Source organism: Otolemur garnettii, unplaced genomic scaffold (genome assembly GCF_000181295.1).
Source record: "Otolemur garnettii isolate 467f Iridium unplaced genomic scaffold, OtoGar3 scaffold00094, whole genome shotgun sequence".
In the NCBI taxonomy this organism is placed as follows: Eukaryota; Metazoa; Chordata; class Mammalia; order Primates; family Galagidae; genus Otolemur; species Otolemur garnettii.
In genome coordinates this window covers 6,867,569-6,883,914 of record NW_003852489.1, presented here as the reverse complement: position 1 = coordinate 6,883,914, position 16,346 = coordinate 6,867,569, and the positions used below count along the sequence as shown (strand labels likewise).

At 38.1% G+C, this 16,346-nt stretch overlaps 1 protein-coding gene across 2 annotated transcripts in view; it reads left to right on the top strand.

The window, feature by feature from the left end:
• ACACA (acetyl-CoA carboxylase alpha) overlaps nucleotides 1-16,346 on the top strand; it is a 271,062-nt gene that overhangs the window by 84,709 nt on the left and 170,007 nt on the right. For both annotated transcript variants that reach the window (XM_003795612.3, XM_023516625.1), the window contains 5 exons: nucleotides 1,308-1,418; nucleotides 7,827-8,036; nucleotides 11,344-11,514; nucleotides 13,055-13,216; nucleotides 13,575-13,738. In XM_003795612.3, the coding sequence (XP_003795660.1) occupies nucleotides 1,308-1,418; nucleotides 7,827-8,036; nucleotides 11,344-11,514; nucleotides 13,055-13,216; nucleotides 13,575-13,738 (818 nt within the window). The remainder of the gene's footprint in view (nucleotides 1-1,307; nucleotides 1,419-7,826; nucleotides 8,037-11,343; nucleotides 11,515-13,054; nucleotides 13,217-13,574; nucleotides 13,739-16,346) is intronic.

Sequence of the window (16,346 nt, the reverse complement as noted above, 5' to 3'; positions counted from 1 at the left end):
TTTTAGTGACACTTTTTTTTGAGACAGAGTCTCAAGCTATTGCCCTGGGTTGAGTGCTATGGTGTCACGGCACATAGCAACCTCAAACTCTTGGGCTTAAGCGATTCTCTTGCCTCAGCCTCCCAAGTAGCTGGAACCACAGGCGTCTGCCAAAATGCCTGGCTATTTTTTGGTTTGTAGTTTGGCAGGCTTGGGCTGTATTTGAACCCGCTGGCTCTGGTGTATATGGCTGGTGCCTTAGCTGCTAAGCTACAGGCGCTGAGCCTAGTGACACATTTTAAAATAATTCTTGTAAATATAGCAAAACCTTTAATAGACTAGAATATTTTGACAAATAAATGACTTGGTTATTTTTAAGTTTTAGTTATCTTTTCCCCAGTTTACTTTCTGCCTTCTAATAATTGCATGGTATTATATATATATATATATATATTTTTTTTTTTTTTTTTTTTTGAGACAGAGACTCACTTTGTTGCCCTTATAGAGTGCCATGGTGTCATAGCTCTCAAACTCTTGGGCTCAAATGATCTTGGTGTCTCAGCCTCCGAGTAGCTGGGATTACAGCTGCCTGTTACTACACCTAGCTAATATTTCTACTTTTAGTAGAGACAGAGTCTCCCTCTTGATTAAGCTGGTTTCAAACTCTTGAGCTCAGGCGATCCCACCTCCCCCCCGTTGCCTCCCAGAGTGCTAGGAATATAGACGTGAGGCACCATACGCAGCTACTAACATATATATATTTTTTAATTTGGATTAATACATGGATAACTGCATACCATAAGGAAAAAATTCCAACAGTATAGAAATATATGTAGTAAAAAGTGAAAGTTTATATCTATTAATTTTTCTTCTATAAATCACCACTGGTGTATATTATAGACTTCATTTCTTTATATTTATTATAATGTGAATATATGAATGCATATATAATGATACCTAAAGACATAGGTTTATTTTGTTTCTGACCCATATGGATTATTTTAGATCGAACAACATGAAATTGCCAATATACAACTTTTTTTTTTTTTTTTTTTGAGACAGTCTCACTGTGTCACCCTCAGTCGTCACAGCTCACAGCAACCTCCAACTCTTGGGTATACAACCATTTTTTAACCTACAAAAAAGGCAATTCTTTTGATTGAGCCCAGTACTACAAATATTGTTTGACCTAACAGTATATCCTGAAGATTTTTCTATTTTACTACTTGTAGACTTACAATATGACTGTATTCATAAAGAGAGAAATGCCAGTTTTCTCCATCTCTACTAATAATGCTTTGTCCTATTTTTTTTTTTTTCTCTTCAAGGCAGCAGAGGAAGTTGGATATCCAGTAATGATCAAGGCCTCAGAAGGAGGAGGAGGGAAAGGCATCAGAAAAGTCAATAATGCAGATGACTTCCCTAACCTCTTTAGACAGGTAGAGTACAAGCTATATTTTGTTTGTTTGAACCAACATGTATAGCAGAGATACATGATGTAACTCATACTATAATTTGGATATTCAGCAAGTATTTAATTTTTAATTTGACCTATAATTAATCTAGTCTGTCTTTTTAGTCTTCACTTCCTTGTTCGTTGGGGGAAAAGTTACAGTTGTTCAACTCAAGTTTTAATTAGGTAATTCAAATAGTAGAGTTTTTCTCTCATATATAACATGCTCAGTTTCTCAGATAGAGCTTCCCTCCATGGTACATGTAGCTCATAGAGTCTTATAATGGCAAGGAAGAATTAATGTCTTTCTACATTTTTGTACCCCTGTTCTGTTGATATTATAGATAAAGTGTGTGGTATGGTGATACGATATTGATCTGGTTGCTCTTGGATTACTTAGGCCCAGGCTCATTGGCTTTCTCTTACTTAAGTTCAAATTGGCCTCTTGAGTTTCCAACATGTTTCCCATCTACCTGCTGGCCCAGCCGTCTACACCCTAGCTTGTTCTGCATGGCCACCGCACCCTGGCACAACAACCCTATGGTAGATGCATATTATGTTAGAACTAAGAGTGTCTGGAGTCTCTTTCTACCTTACCTTCTGCTTTGCAGCTAAGTTGATGTGGCCATAGTTTATCTGGATTGTAGAAGTAGCCATAGAAGTGATGTCTTTTTAGAACCTTAAACAGAAGGAGGAAAAAGAGACAGAGGTCTCTTCTGTTCTGCCCTCAGAGTTACCCTTACCTACTTGACTCACTTCTTTTCTTCTACTAATACTAAGTAAAACGTGTGTCAGAAAAAGAAAACTTAGGATGCAGGTGTGGCCTTTTCACTCTCCTAGCTTCCCTCTTTTTCTTGGTTTTTTCACCATATTCTACTTTGCACTATCTCTTACTAGTGTCTTATTCTACCTTTTATTTGCTTTCAAACAGTTTCAAACCATGCTTTTTTCAAACCATTCAGCAGCAGACTTATTGCTTTACTTTCATAAACTAAAGGGAAAAATTATGACTTGAGTCTTCCATGATTTGATGTACAGTTGATCTTAAACCTAAAATGATTCAACTTACAAGTTTTTGGAATTTACAGTGGTGCAAAACCAATATACATTCAGTAGAAATCATAACTTCAAGTACCTACATAGCTATTCTGTTTTTCACTTTCAGTATTGTATGCAGTAAATTACTTGTGATATTTAATACTTTATTATAATATAGGCTTTGGGTTAGATAATTTTGCCCAACTGTAGGCTAATATAAGTGTTCTAAGCATGTGTAAGGTAAACAAGGCTAATCTATGAAGTTTGACAGGTTAGGTGTATTAAACGTATTTTTAGATTTCAAATTTTCCAGTTTACAATGGGTTTATTGGGGTATACTCCATCATAAGTCACTGAGTATCTATACTAGGTAAAGAAAGTCATAAGGTGTTGTCTTGCTGTATTATCCTATTTTAAACATCAAGAAGTTAAATATTACTCAGTTTTTATTTAATTTTAACTCGTCTTTTATAAATTCTAATTTCATAGTTTAGATTAGTGCCTTATGGAATCTACAGAAAAGGCTTTTGTTCTTAGAAACAAAATAAAAAATATAAAGCATGTTAATTAATGTCTACTCCTACCAACATTTCAAAACTATGTGTTACTGTAGAATCAAATAGAATGAGTCTAGAACACAAAGGGAAAGTTTTATGTGAAAGTCCTTAAGTTCTAGTACTAGTTAGTTAAATAACTCCATCCAATCATCCCATTGAGAACAAACTAGAAAAACTGGACCAGATCTTTTTTTTTTTTTTTAATCATTATAGACTTTTCAGTACAGAGAAGAATTTTTGGGCTAATATATAGAAGAAAAGAAAATTCAGAGAGATGATTCTGGCATTTGAGGTCACTTTTCCTCTACAGATATCTTCTAGTTGAAGAAGCAGCAGCTGAAAAGCTGATTAGTTTTCAGTAGTCTTAAAAGACTGAAAGGACAAAATTTAGACTTTCAGGGCTTGTGAAGGAGGGGTGCCCTGGGAAATCTCTCACAATTTAGTTAGGATCCTGAAGGATTATTCTGTAGGAGAGAGGGTGAACAGAAACTAGACCAGCCCTCACAGGGACTAAATCAGCTTCAAAACACTCACGCTCTGAACAGCGCCCTTAGCCACCTGGAGAAAGCAAATGTCAATCCTCTCCAGAGAAAGATAACATACAGAGCTTCAAATTATTTCTATTATTTTTTCATGTGGAATATTAAGCATCCAATTAAAAACAAACAGGCATATAAAATTAGATAATTAAAAAGCAAAGAAAGCAAAAGTCACTAGAAACAGACCCACAGAGGTTTGAGGCTTTAGATAATGGAACTATCAGATAAGTACTTTAAAGTAACTATGCTTAATTTGCTGAAGAAAATTAAGGACAAGATTGAGACTTTTGGCACAGAACTGGACGTCATAAAAAAGAAACAAGTGATTCTAGTACTGAAAATGCAATAACTAAAATAAAGAAGTCAATATAGGTGTTTAATAGCATTTTAGATATAGCTGAAGAGAGGATTAGTACTGGAAGATAGATCAGAAGAAAATTCAGACTAAAGCATGAAGAGAGACGAAAGGATGAAAAATATAAAGAGAAATGTGAGCGATTATTCGCAGAGATGACCATGATACCTCCTCCCTTCTCCATGTACCTGCACAGTACGATTTTGCAGCTCTTCCTAGCAAGAAGTAGAGTCCTTTTTCTCACCCTAGAGTTTGAGCTCGACTTGTGACTTGTTTTGACCAATGCATGTGGCAGAAATGGTATACAAGTTCTAAAGCCTAAACTGCAAGTGGTTTTGTAGTTTCTGCTCTTGCCCTCTTGGAATGAGACCTCAGATTGCCATGTGAGGAGCCTGCTCTAGCTTGCTGGAAAAAGAGAGGTCACATGAAACAGAGATGAGTTGTCCCAGGTAAGACCTCCTACTCCTACTAGCTGACAGCATCATATTTGAGATGTGTAAGTAAGACCATCTTAGACCATCTAATCCCACTTGGACTGCTAGACAACTATAGATGTACGAGTAACTTCAGGCAAAACCAGCAGAAGAACTGCCCAACTGAGCCCAGGTCAAAATGTTGATCTACAGAATCATGAGCTAAAAAACCAAAATGATTTCCTCCCAAGTCACTAGTTCTGCGTATGATATTGCCATAACAAAAAAGTAAAAAATGTGGTTTTGAAATTAGCTTATAGTTGGAGGTTAGAAAAATGGTGAGTATGTTAATGAAGAACAATTTGATAGTGGAGGCAGGAATAGTGATGTTATTGGATCCTGGAAAAAAGATAGCCCCTATTCTTTAATGATTGAACAGTTTGCAAAAAAATGTCCTCTGAGATAACTTGGAAGAAAGAGAATATATCTAATGACATCATGGATTTGGTTAAGTAGGTCTCTAGTACTTTCAAAGTATTTATTGCAAGAATCTGTTGAGTGTTTCTAGTTGTTTATGCTAAGAAACTATAAAAAAGAGATGAGCTACGGAAGATTACTTGTTTGGCAAGCAGAATTTAGTAGAAATGTGAAGGATCCATAACTTGTTAGGTTTCTAAGTAGAACTACTTCTCATTCCTAATCTCTCCAGCTGGCAAAAGATTTGTAAAGTAAAAATGTCTCAGGTAAAGATAAAGTCAAAAATGCCTGTGACTTTAAGACCTCAGAATCATTTAAGGCAATACCCAGTAGATTACCCCCTCAGCTAGGAAAATGTGCTTCTAAGATCTTTTTTTTTTTTTTTAATTTTTTTTTTAATTTATTATTTTTTTTGCAGATTTTGGCCAGGGCTGGGTTTGAACCTGCCACGTCCGGCATATGGGATTGGTGCTCTATTCCTTTGAGCCACAAGCGCTGCCCGTGCTTCTAAGATCTTAAGGGCATTGTCCTGCTGTAGCCTGACATATCCAAAGTATAGAGAGAGCTATGCAGAAGTGAGTTATTGATGTGGCTTTTGGGATAAGCAGTGAATCCCAGTATGATTCATAGGAAATCCACAGAGTTGTCAAAAGACATGTGTTGATGAATGGACCAAAGCGACCAAAAGGGCCAGAAACAGTTCAAAATGAAAAGAGCCATCTGGGCCTTCTATTTTTTATAGGCTGGAAGCAGACTGAGAGAGCTATTCAGCTGTAAACATCAGTCATTTCTAATAAAAAGAGAAATTTCTCGTAGCTGGGCATCTGTAGCTCCGTGGTTAGGGTGCTAGCCACATACACTGGAGTTGATGGGTTCAAATCCAGCCCGGGCCTGCCGAACAACAATGACAACTACAACTAAAAAAAAAAAAAAAAATAGCTGGGTGTTGTGGCGGGTGCCTGTAGTCCCAGCTACTTGGGAAGCTGAGGCAAGAGAATTGCTTGAGCCCAAGAGTTGGAGGTTGCTGTGAGCTGTGACACCACAGCACTTTACCAAGGGTGGTATAGTGTGACTCTGTCTCAAAGAAAAAAAAAAAGAGTAATTTCTCACAGAGTGGAGTCAGGAACTAGAGGGCAGAGCTAATTGCAGAGGGGATTATGGATCAGGGACTCACTCGGAAAGAGTAGAACTAGACCCTAAATAAAAAAAAAAATTCTCTACCCCTGGAATAAGGGAACCTGATAACATGTACCTATTTGGATTTCAGAATTGCCATGGACCAGTGACTACTATATTCCTCCCATCTTTCTTCCCATCCTCCCCTCTTTGAACAGGAGTCTCTTTTTCTGTTATCTTCTTCCAATCTCATCATTAAATATTGGGAGTGTTGGGGCAGATAACTTGTTTTTTTAGTTCCCAGGTCTTTGGATCAAGAAAAACTGTAACTGAGGAGCTGCACCCAAGGAAGCACATTTTCGTCTGGACATGAGTCATGAGAACATGGACGTCAAGCCTGATGCCATGATTGGATGAGACTTTGGGGGTCTTGGGAGGGGGTGAGTCTATTTTGCATGTGGGAGGTTTGTGAATTATTGTGGCCAAAGGGTAGATCATAGTAGGTTGTTTGGAGAGATGGCCACAATAACTCCTCCCATTCCTGTATGTAATGTGACTTTGCTGTTCCTCCCAGCCAGAGGTGGCATCTATTTCCCCACCCCTTAAACCTTAGTTGGCCTTGTTGCTTCCTTGGACCATTAGAATATGGCCAAAGTAATGTGTAAGTTCTAGAGCCTAGACCTTACAGATTCTGTTCTCACTTGCTTGGAAAACTTCACTGAAGAAGCCTGGTCTAGCCTACTGGAGGATGAGAGACCACATGCAGTAGAGATGAGCTATTCCAGTTGAGGCTCCCTAGACCTACCACCCAGCAGTCAGCATAAATCACCACACATGTGAGTAGGACCAGTCAGCTTCACTCAAGCCACCAGATGATGATATGCACATATGTGCAAGACCCGAAGAACTGCCCAGATGACCACAGCATCATGAGCATATAAAAGGTTGATGCTCTGAATAATCCACTGAATTTTGAGGGACTTGTTATATAGCAAAACAGAAGAAAAACAGACTAAAAACGATGTAGAGCATGAAAGACATACGGCGTATAGTCAAATAATCTAACATAATGTACTTTAAGTCTCAGAGAAGAGAAAGAATGGAGCAGAAGCAATATTTGGAGAAATGATGGAGCAGAAGCTATATTTGAAGAGACAATGGTTAAGAATTTCCTTGAACTGATAAAAGATACCAAGCACAGATTCAAAAAGCACTGTCAGCCTTATGCAGGACAAATACAAAGAAAACCATACCTAAGCTTATCAGAGTACATCTGCCACTCTACTTCACTAAAATAAAAGAGAGAAAATTGTAAAGCAGCTGGAGAGAAAAGATTACTTTCAAGGCAGTAACAATAAGACTGACATTTGACATCTCAGAGAAACAGTGAAAGCCAGAACACATTGGGGCATCTTTGAAGTGCTGAAAAAAAAGTAATTACCAGTGTAGGATTCTGTACCCAGTGAAAATGTTTTTCAAAACTGAAGACTGCAATCCTTTGACTGCAACAATACTTTATATGATGTAATGTGAACCAGGAACATGTCTAGTTTGGAGCAAGTTGTACAGAGTGGATGGCAGTATTTTGCCCTGTTGTGGGATTTATGTGTATGTATGTGTGTTTACAAATATTTTGTTGTTTACCTTTGTAACACACTGGATGTTTATATGTTTTCATATTCATTAATTAATATCGGTTACATAACCAAGAATGCAACACCTTAAAGATATTAAAGATGAGGGCATGGGCTATGTTTTATTCATTTTTGTATTCCTACTGATTAACATGGTCCCTGACACTTCTAGACATCTACTTGTTGAAATCAAAGCAGCTTGCTATCATGATAGAAAAAATGTTTACCACTTGAGAATTTGTTTTATTTTCTTTTTCTAATACAGGTTCAAGCTGAAGTCCCTGGATCTCCTATATTTGTAATGAGACTAGCCAAACAGTCTCGTCATTTGGAGGTGCAGATCCTAGCAGATCAGTATGGCAATGCTATTTCTCTGTTTGGTCGTGACTGCTCTGTACAGCGCAGACATCAGAAAATTATTGAAGAGGCACCTGCTGCTATTGCTACTCCAGCAGTATTTGAACATATGGAACAGGTGTGTATAATAAATATGTAGTATCTTAATTTCTGTTTCTTAAACAGAATACTTCACCTTTTATTCAGTTCATGTACCACTCTGAGAATAATGGAATTTAAAGCAATGATTCTAATGATCTAAGTTCTAGCAACTTATGATTATATCCTTTTTCTAGAAGAAAAAATATTCTGCTGTTCTAGGAAAATTGTCTAGGGATATTTCAAGCTCTAAATGTAGTTAACACTTTTTAGAAGATCAGTGTACTATTTTAAGTTGGGGATAACAGAGAGAAATGTTTTGGGATTTTTAATCTTATTGGTTTTTTTTTAGTATTTTTTGATTTTTAAAACAAGTTTGTGATAAGCAGGTAATTTTATTGTCTGTGTTGATTATCTTCAGTCTTGAAGTTAATTTGTTCAAGTCCATTATCTTTTTGGAAAGTCTTTTAAGTATCTTTAAAGTTCACCTGTTCTGTATTTTCACATACAAAGAACTTCTCAGGGTCAAGAAGGGTGCCCTGGAAATAGTTATAGTTTAGGGGTCTTAAACATAGTATTTTCTTGAATCGTGATCCAAGATCACGATTCATTTTATTAGAGATTTATTTTCCACCTCTTTTTTTCGTTTGAATTCCAAGCAAGTTAATTATATGGTCAGCTGGTTTCCTATGGTATGTGTGTATTAGGATACATTTTTGAAAGGCTGTAATAAAGATGCCTCAGATAGTGGTTAAAATGAGGTGTATAGGTCTGCTTCCCTTTCATCATAGTTCAGAGATGAGCTTGTACCAAAGATCCAGGTTTATTGCTCACATGCTGCCTGATTTTTTTTTTAAATTTCAGATTAATATGAGGGTACAAGTGAGATTAGGTTACATTGTTTGCATTTGTTAGGTAACTGCCTGATTTTGTAAATAAAATTTTACTGGAACACAGTCCTTTATTTATTTATATGTTATCTATGGCTGCCTTATTGCTACAATGGCAGAGTTGAATAGTTGTGACAGAGACTAGGTAGCCCATAAAGTTAAATGATTACTATCTAGCTTTTTACAAAAATGTTTATCAACCTTTGTCCTTGGACAGTGTCATCGTTTTCATGATTAAGCTAACTGATAAGATTATGTTCACATTGTAGCCTGTGGGAGGGGGAGAAAGAGGACATTGAGGGCAAGCGTGTAGAACTGCTATCTGGAAGTACCACATGCCACTTCTCACATTCCATTGGACAAAATTTAGTTACACAGACATACCTAGCGCTGTGATGTTAGGGATTATAGTTACCAACTGGGTGGCCATGAGCTCTGCTAGAATTTAGGAAATTTCATTCCTAAAAGGACGAAATAAAGTTGCTAGAGAGCACTTAACAGCCTGTGCCTCAGTCTGGCTACCCTTTATCTTTTTTCCTGTTCTTAGAACATAATTGTCCTTTCCCCAAGGAAGACAGCCTGAAGTCCTATCCACTTACTCCTAGTTACTTAGAGATCTTAGACCTCTACGTGATTCAGATCTTTAGGTGATGTACATTCCTCTTCATTGAATGTGTGGTTTTTCACCAGCCAGCTTAAAATACAAGTTACCTACCCTTCGTCATTTCCCCCCCACTTCTCCTACCTCCCTACCCCAATATACAGGAATAGGAATAGGATAACTCCCGTTAGGAAAAAGGAAAAATACATAGCAATCATTGGTCCATAGCAGTTATCAAATCCTTCTGGGTAGGAATTGTGATAATTCCCTGTAGTCTGGTAGAGTAATACCTCAATTAGTCCTGCTGACTGCCCCTTATTCTGCTGCTTAGGAGTAAATCCCTTGTCTATTATTCTTTAAGATACCTAACTTTGTTCTCTGGAAAATTCTTCCTTGTTCATTTTTTCTCTGTGAATTGGGCTGTGAAGAATATGTCTTCTTTGGCAGAACTTCACAGCCCACTTCCTGCTGGTACGGGATTGGGGGTTCAAATGTTACTCTAATCATCAATCACAGGTGTGTTATAAGGCCGGGCTCATGGTTTGTTTATAAATACAATTCCTTCAAAAACTTATTAAGCTTCTTGGGTATTTGCTTCCAATCAGCTTCAGGTTGGATTAACCATACCCAAAGATTTCTTCTAGATATAGAAACTTTTCTTCTTCTATTTACTGGCTTCTATGCTTAGCCCATCTCTTTCTCCTCAATTTAGTGTTAGCTACCTTGAGGGTAGCTGAAACTAAAGCAGCACCCTTAATCTGATCTCTGATGCCAGCTTGCTTCAGGGTGAGAATCTCATTTTCTGTGGTTTTGGGGGGTACAAAAGCAGTTGGCTTTTTCAACATTCTGATCCTTTCAAATCATTTCTTAAGGCTTAGTTGGTGTGTGATAAATGTTCCAAGTTATTGTAGTATTATTTACTGTTGTGTTATGCTGTAGCAAGGAGGTAACCAGCTTTCTAGCCTGCAGCATCTGTTTCCTTGCTACCCTAGCTTACCTTTTTGCTAAATTGGCATCACATATTTTAATTTTAAAACAGCAGAATTTTACCTGCAGTTAATAATTTCTGTATTGATTAGGATTCAGGTTAAGCTGCTGTAATAAAAAGATCCCCAAAATATGGTGACTCCCATCGTAGTCTGGGTGAGCTTTGTAGAGCTGACGGACATTTCAATTTCATGAGGCCTTTTTGGGATTCAGTTGTTCCTATTTGTTTTGCCATTCTTAGTATGTTCTCATCTGCATGGTAGAACTGGCTGTACTATTATGATCATGTTCCAGTGTATAAGAAGAAAAGAAGCCAGCAGTAGCGGATAAGCAATTTTCTTTTCAAAATATGATTTAGGAATTACACATATCACTCACCAATGCTGATATCCTCTTGGTCAAAACTTAGTCACTAGCTATAAAAGGGGTTGGGAAATCTAGTCTCTAATTAGATAGCTATGTTTCTAGGTAGAAGAGTATATTGGGAATATTGGACACTATGGGACAGTGAAGAATCTGCCACTGGTTGTGGTTTTTTTCTCCTTCCCTTTCCTTTCCTTTCTTTTTCCTTTTCCTTTCCTTCCCCTTCCATTTCCCTTCCCCTTTCCACCTTCATGTACTTTTGTCTGAGGAGGTAGAATTGCTTGTTATCCAAAGTGACAAACACTGTTTTCTCCCAGTTTTTTATTGAGTTTTTCACTCATGTCTATGGATATTGTATAATCTGAAAGGGTGAAATTTGCTTCAATATGGCCAAAAACCTTTGGTGGCTCTTACAAACACTGAATAGTTAAGTCAAGAAGAGACTATAGTAATCCAATAGTTGGACAAAGTGAGAAACTTATGTCTGCTCGTCTTTCTTCCTTGAGTGTGCGGTGAAACTTGCCAAAATGGTTGGGTATGTGAGCGCTGGGACTGTGGAATACCTGTACAGCCAGGATGGCAGCTTCTACTTTCTAGAATTGAATCCTCGGCTACAGGTCGAGCACCCTTGTACAGAGATGGTGGCAGATGTCAATCTCCCCGCAGCACAACTCCAGGTGAGTCACACTGCTCTAGGCTCCAGGAGGAGTCTAGAGAAGTCAGAGATACTGGAAAAACTTGTTTAACCAGTGTCTGATAAGAAAGAAAAAAGCACCTCTTCTCTGAATCTGACCTAATGTTCATTTCTCTTAAGCTATATGGATTATATATATGTATGGGTTGGTTTTCCTGATGTAGTACAAAGATAGGAATATTACTTTTCTAGACAGATATATCTGATACAAGCTGTTATGTTTTAGAAAGAAACATTTAACATAATGTGCCTTATTCAGTTATTTAATTATATAGTAAATTTCTCAAAATTGTAATTATTCCCTACTCATTTTTACTAGTGTTCTTTATTGAAGTAATTCTGCCAGAGTGATGGTTCAAGTTTCTCCTGACAAGATTGTGGTGGCACACATTTATTTTTATAATTTGTGAAGTGCTAGGGCGGCTCCTGTGGCTCAAAGGAGTAGGGTGCCGGCCCCATATGCCAGAGGTGGCGGGTTCAAACCCAGCCCCGGCCAAAAAGCAAAAAAAAAAAAAAAATTTGTGAAGTGCTAGCTGTCAATCTTACTGTCTTCTCTTAGCTCAGGAAACAAATATTCTGGTAAACAGCAATAGCTCATGATAAGGTTTGGTTATCATTTTCTTTTTTTGAGAGACAGAGTCTCACTATGTTGCCCTCAGTAGAGTGCCATGATGTCACAGCAACCTCAAACTTGGGCTTAAGCTATTCTCTTGCCTCAGCCTCCCAAGTAGCTGGGACTACAGGTGTCCGCCACAATGCCCAGCTATTTTTTGGTTGCAGTTGTCATTGTTGTTTAGCTGGCCCAGGGCGAGTTTGAGCCCGCCACCCTCAGTGTACCTGTGGCTGGCACTGTAACCACTGTGATACAGTGCCGAGCCTATCATGTTATTTTTATCTAACGTGTACTTTGCCCACATTAGGATCACCCTAATGTGGGTTCCCATTAAAGACTAAAGATTTATTTACTTCCTCCAGTGCTTTGCAGGGATAGAGATGATAATTATGACTTAATTAAGACTTTTTAAGCTGTCTCTTCTTGTTTAGCTACAACATTTACTCTTCGCTGGATATTTTTATTCACATTGCTTGATGGAGAAAAGACAATAGAGGTAAACTCATGTCTGTTGCACTAGGAATTCTGGGAATTCTAAAAAATTTCTTTTTTTTTTTGTTTTTCTGAGGTGGGGTCTTGGTATGTTGTTGCTCAGGGTTGCCTCAACTCCTGGTCTTCAGCAATCCTCCTACCCAAGCCTCTTGAATAGCCAGAATTACAGGCAAGAGCCATTGGGCCCAGCTGAATTTAGGGACTTTTTTAGCAGTGGAGAAATTTCTAGCAACTTACCTGTAGTGATAATATTCTATTTCAAGTAACTTAGAGTTGAATACAGAATACAGACTATAGAGCTGTAATGTTTTAGGTAGTGGCTCTAAAAATGAAAACTCTTTTAGGTAATCTGATAGCCTTCATGCTATGAGGAAAGTAACTGTGGAAAATGAATGATGTGTGTTTTATTACTTTTCAGATTGCTATGGGGATTCCTCTATATAGAATCAAAGATATCCGGATGATGTATGGGGTATCTCCCTGGGGCGACTCTCCCATTGATTTTGAAAATTCAGCTCATGTTCCCTGCCCAAGGGGCCATGTTATTGCTGCTCGGATCACTAGTGAAAATCCAGATGAGGTAACCCATCACTTAAAAGGCTTATACCTTTTTTTCTTTGTGAACTTTAATATTAAGATAGTATCTGAGGGTATACTTCTGAAATATCTTGGGACTTCATCTGGAGAGGGAAATATTTAGAGATTTCTCAGCACAGATAAGTAAATGATTATTGTTTCACTGTTCATTTAATCCCACTGTAGTCAGTATAGAGTCTTCAGTGTGTCTGCAGCACTGGGCCTTGACCTTTATAAGTTATGTTCATCTTTTCTGCTTTTGTGTGTGAATAACAGAGAGCTTAAACAATGAATATATATATATATATGTTCTCTTCCTTGGAAATATAACATGGTCTCCCATATTAATTATTCTCTAACAGGGTTTTAAGCCCAGCTCAGGAACAGTTCAGGAACTAAATTTCCGCAGCAATAAGAATGTTTGGGGTTATTTCAGTGTTGCTGCTGCAGGGGGACTTCATGAATTTGCTGACTCTCAGTTTGGTCACTGCTTTTCCTGGGGAGAAAACAGAGAGGAAGCAATTTCGTGAGTATAATAGCATTTGATTACGTTTTATAAAATAAGTTTGTGCTAATCCTCAGTGAAACTATGAGAATGGAAAGAGAAATCATTTATCTGCTGTAAAGATACTAATGTGCACAAGCTTTTTGAAGAAATATATCTTTAGTTGTACTTCCACTCATGTTGTGTTAAATTTTGTAGTGTCTGGAGGATGTTTTTCTGTTTGTTCTTCTAAGCCTCTTCAAGTATTTTTGATTTCAAATATTTTTCATAAGTGCCTTAAAGATATCATATTTTCCCATCGGAATAGTATTCTTATTGATGTGAGGTAGATTCTTTTTTTTTTTTTTTTGGCCGGGGCTGGGTTTGAACCCACCACCTCTGGCATATGGGGCTGGTGCCCTACCCTTTTGAGCCACAGGCACCGCCCGGTGAGGTAGATTCTTGACAAAATGGTTGGTATCAAATAAAGAATGGGTAAGATCAATCTTTTGTCATTGAAATAAAGGCATTGTTTTAAGTCTCTGATAGCCTTCCCCCCCCTTAATTTCACTTTATTACCCAGGAAGCTTGAATTCCTGGGCTCTGAAATGATCCTCCTGTCTCGGCTTCCTAAGGTCCTAGGGTTGTAGGTATGCATCACCACACTCACCTATTTTTAAGAATTTTATAGAGATAGGGTGTTGCTATGTTGTCTAGGCTTATCTCAAACTCCTGGCCTCAAGCATTCCTCAAGCAGTCCTCCTGCCTTGGCTTCCCAAAGTGCTGGGATTACAGGTGAGAGTCACCATGCCCACCCTTCTGATAATCACTTAAAATTTTTTTTTTTTTAATTTAACAGGTAAAATTTATATGATGTTTGTATTTTTGGTGTTTGATATATGTGTACATTGTTGAATGGCTAAATGCAGCTATTTACATGCTCAAGTACTTACCATTTTTTGGTGGTGAGAAGACTTTAAAACTTATTCTCTTAGCAATTTTCAGCTACACAATATATTACTATATGGTCACCATGATATATTCTTATGGTCCTTTAAAGTAATAAAATTACCTGGGTGCAGTGGCTCGTGCCTATTGTTTTGTTTACTACAACCTACTCACTTCTTGAGCTCAAGAGTTTGAGGTTACTGTGAGCTGTGATGCCATGGCACTCAACCCTAGGGTGACTGAGTAAGACTCTGTCTCAAAAAAAAAAAAAAAAAAGAAAAGAAAAATTCCACTTATAATTGTGAATAAATGAGAGTACAATTCAAAAGTCAAAGGAATGGCATTAAATGTTTGGTACAAGGCAATCAACAGTTAAAAAATAGAACCAGTTCAATTTTTAATTTTGCATAAATATTCTAAAATATGTAAGATCTCAAAATGAACTCTTATTGGCTGGGTGTGGTGGCTCATGCCTATAATCTTTGCACTCTGGGAGCCTGAGACAGGAAGATCCCTTTAGCTCAGGAGTTCAAGACCATCCAGAGCAAGAGTGAGACCCCATCTCTACTAAAAAATAGAAAAATTAGCTGAGCATTGTGGTCGATGCCTGTAGTCCTAGCTACTTGGGAGGTTGAGGCAGGAAGATCACTGAACCCAGAAGTTTGAAGTTGCTGTGAGTTAGGCTGACACTAGGACACTTTAGCTGAGGCAATAGATTTAAGACTGTGTCTCAAAAACAAAAACAAAGTAAAACAAAAAACCTTTCTAGGGTGGTGCCTGTGGCTCGGTGGGTAGGGCGCTGGCCCCATATACCAAGGGTGGCAGGTTCAAGCCCAGCCCCAGCCATACTGCAACAAAAAAATAGGTGGGCATTGTAGCAGGTGCCTGTAGTTCCAGGCACCTATAGTCCCAGCTCCTCAGAAGTCTGAGGCAAGAGAATCGCCTAAGCCCAGGTGTTGGAGGTTGCTGTGAGCTATGTGACGCCACGGCACTCTATCAAGGGCAATAAAGTAAGACTCTGACTCTACAAAAAAAAAACCAAACTTTCTATGATCCTACTTTTTAGGTAAACAAAAGTGCTATAAATTCCATATTTAATGTTTATGATTAGCAGAATACTCATGCTACTTATATTTGTATAAACTGTTAAATGCTTTACAGAACATTAAGGCCTCTTATATTATTTATATACATATATATATATATATTTTTTTTTTTTTGAGACAGAAACTTACTTTTTGCCTTTGGTAGAGTGCCGTGTTGTCATAGCTCACAGTAACCTCAAATCCTTGGGCTCAAGTGATTCTCTTGCCTCAGCCTCCCAAGTAGCTGGGAATATAGGCACCCTCCACAACACCTAGCTATTTTTTACAGACAGGGTCTTGCTCTCGTTCAGGCTGATCTCAAACCCATGAGCTCAGGCAGTCCACCTGCCTTGGCTTTCCAGAGTGCTAGGATTATAGGTGTGAGCCACCATGCCCCGCTTATTTATATTTTTATAGAGAGGTTCTCATTTTGTCACCAGGCTAAAGTGCAGTGCCCCTGTCACATTTCATTGTAACTTTGAATCCTGAGTTCAAGCAATCCTACTGCCTTAGCCTATTGAGTAGTTAGAAATCCAGGTGTGGGCTTGGCGCCTATAGCTCAACCGGCTAAGGCGCCAGCCACGTACACCTAAGGTGGCTGGTTCGAATCCCCAGCC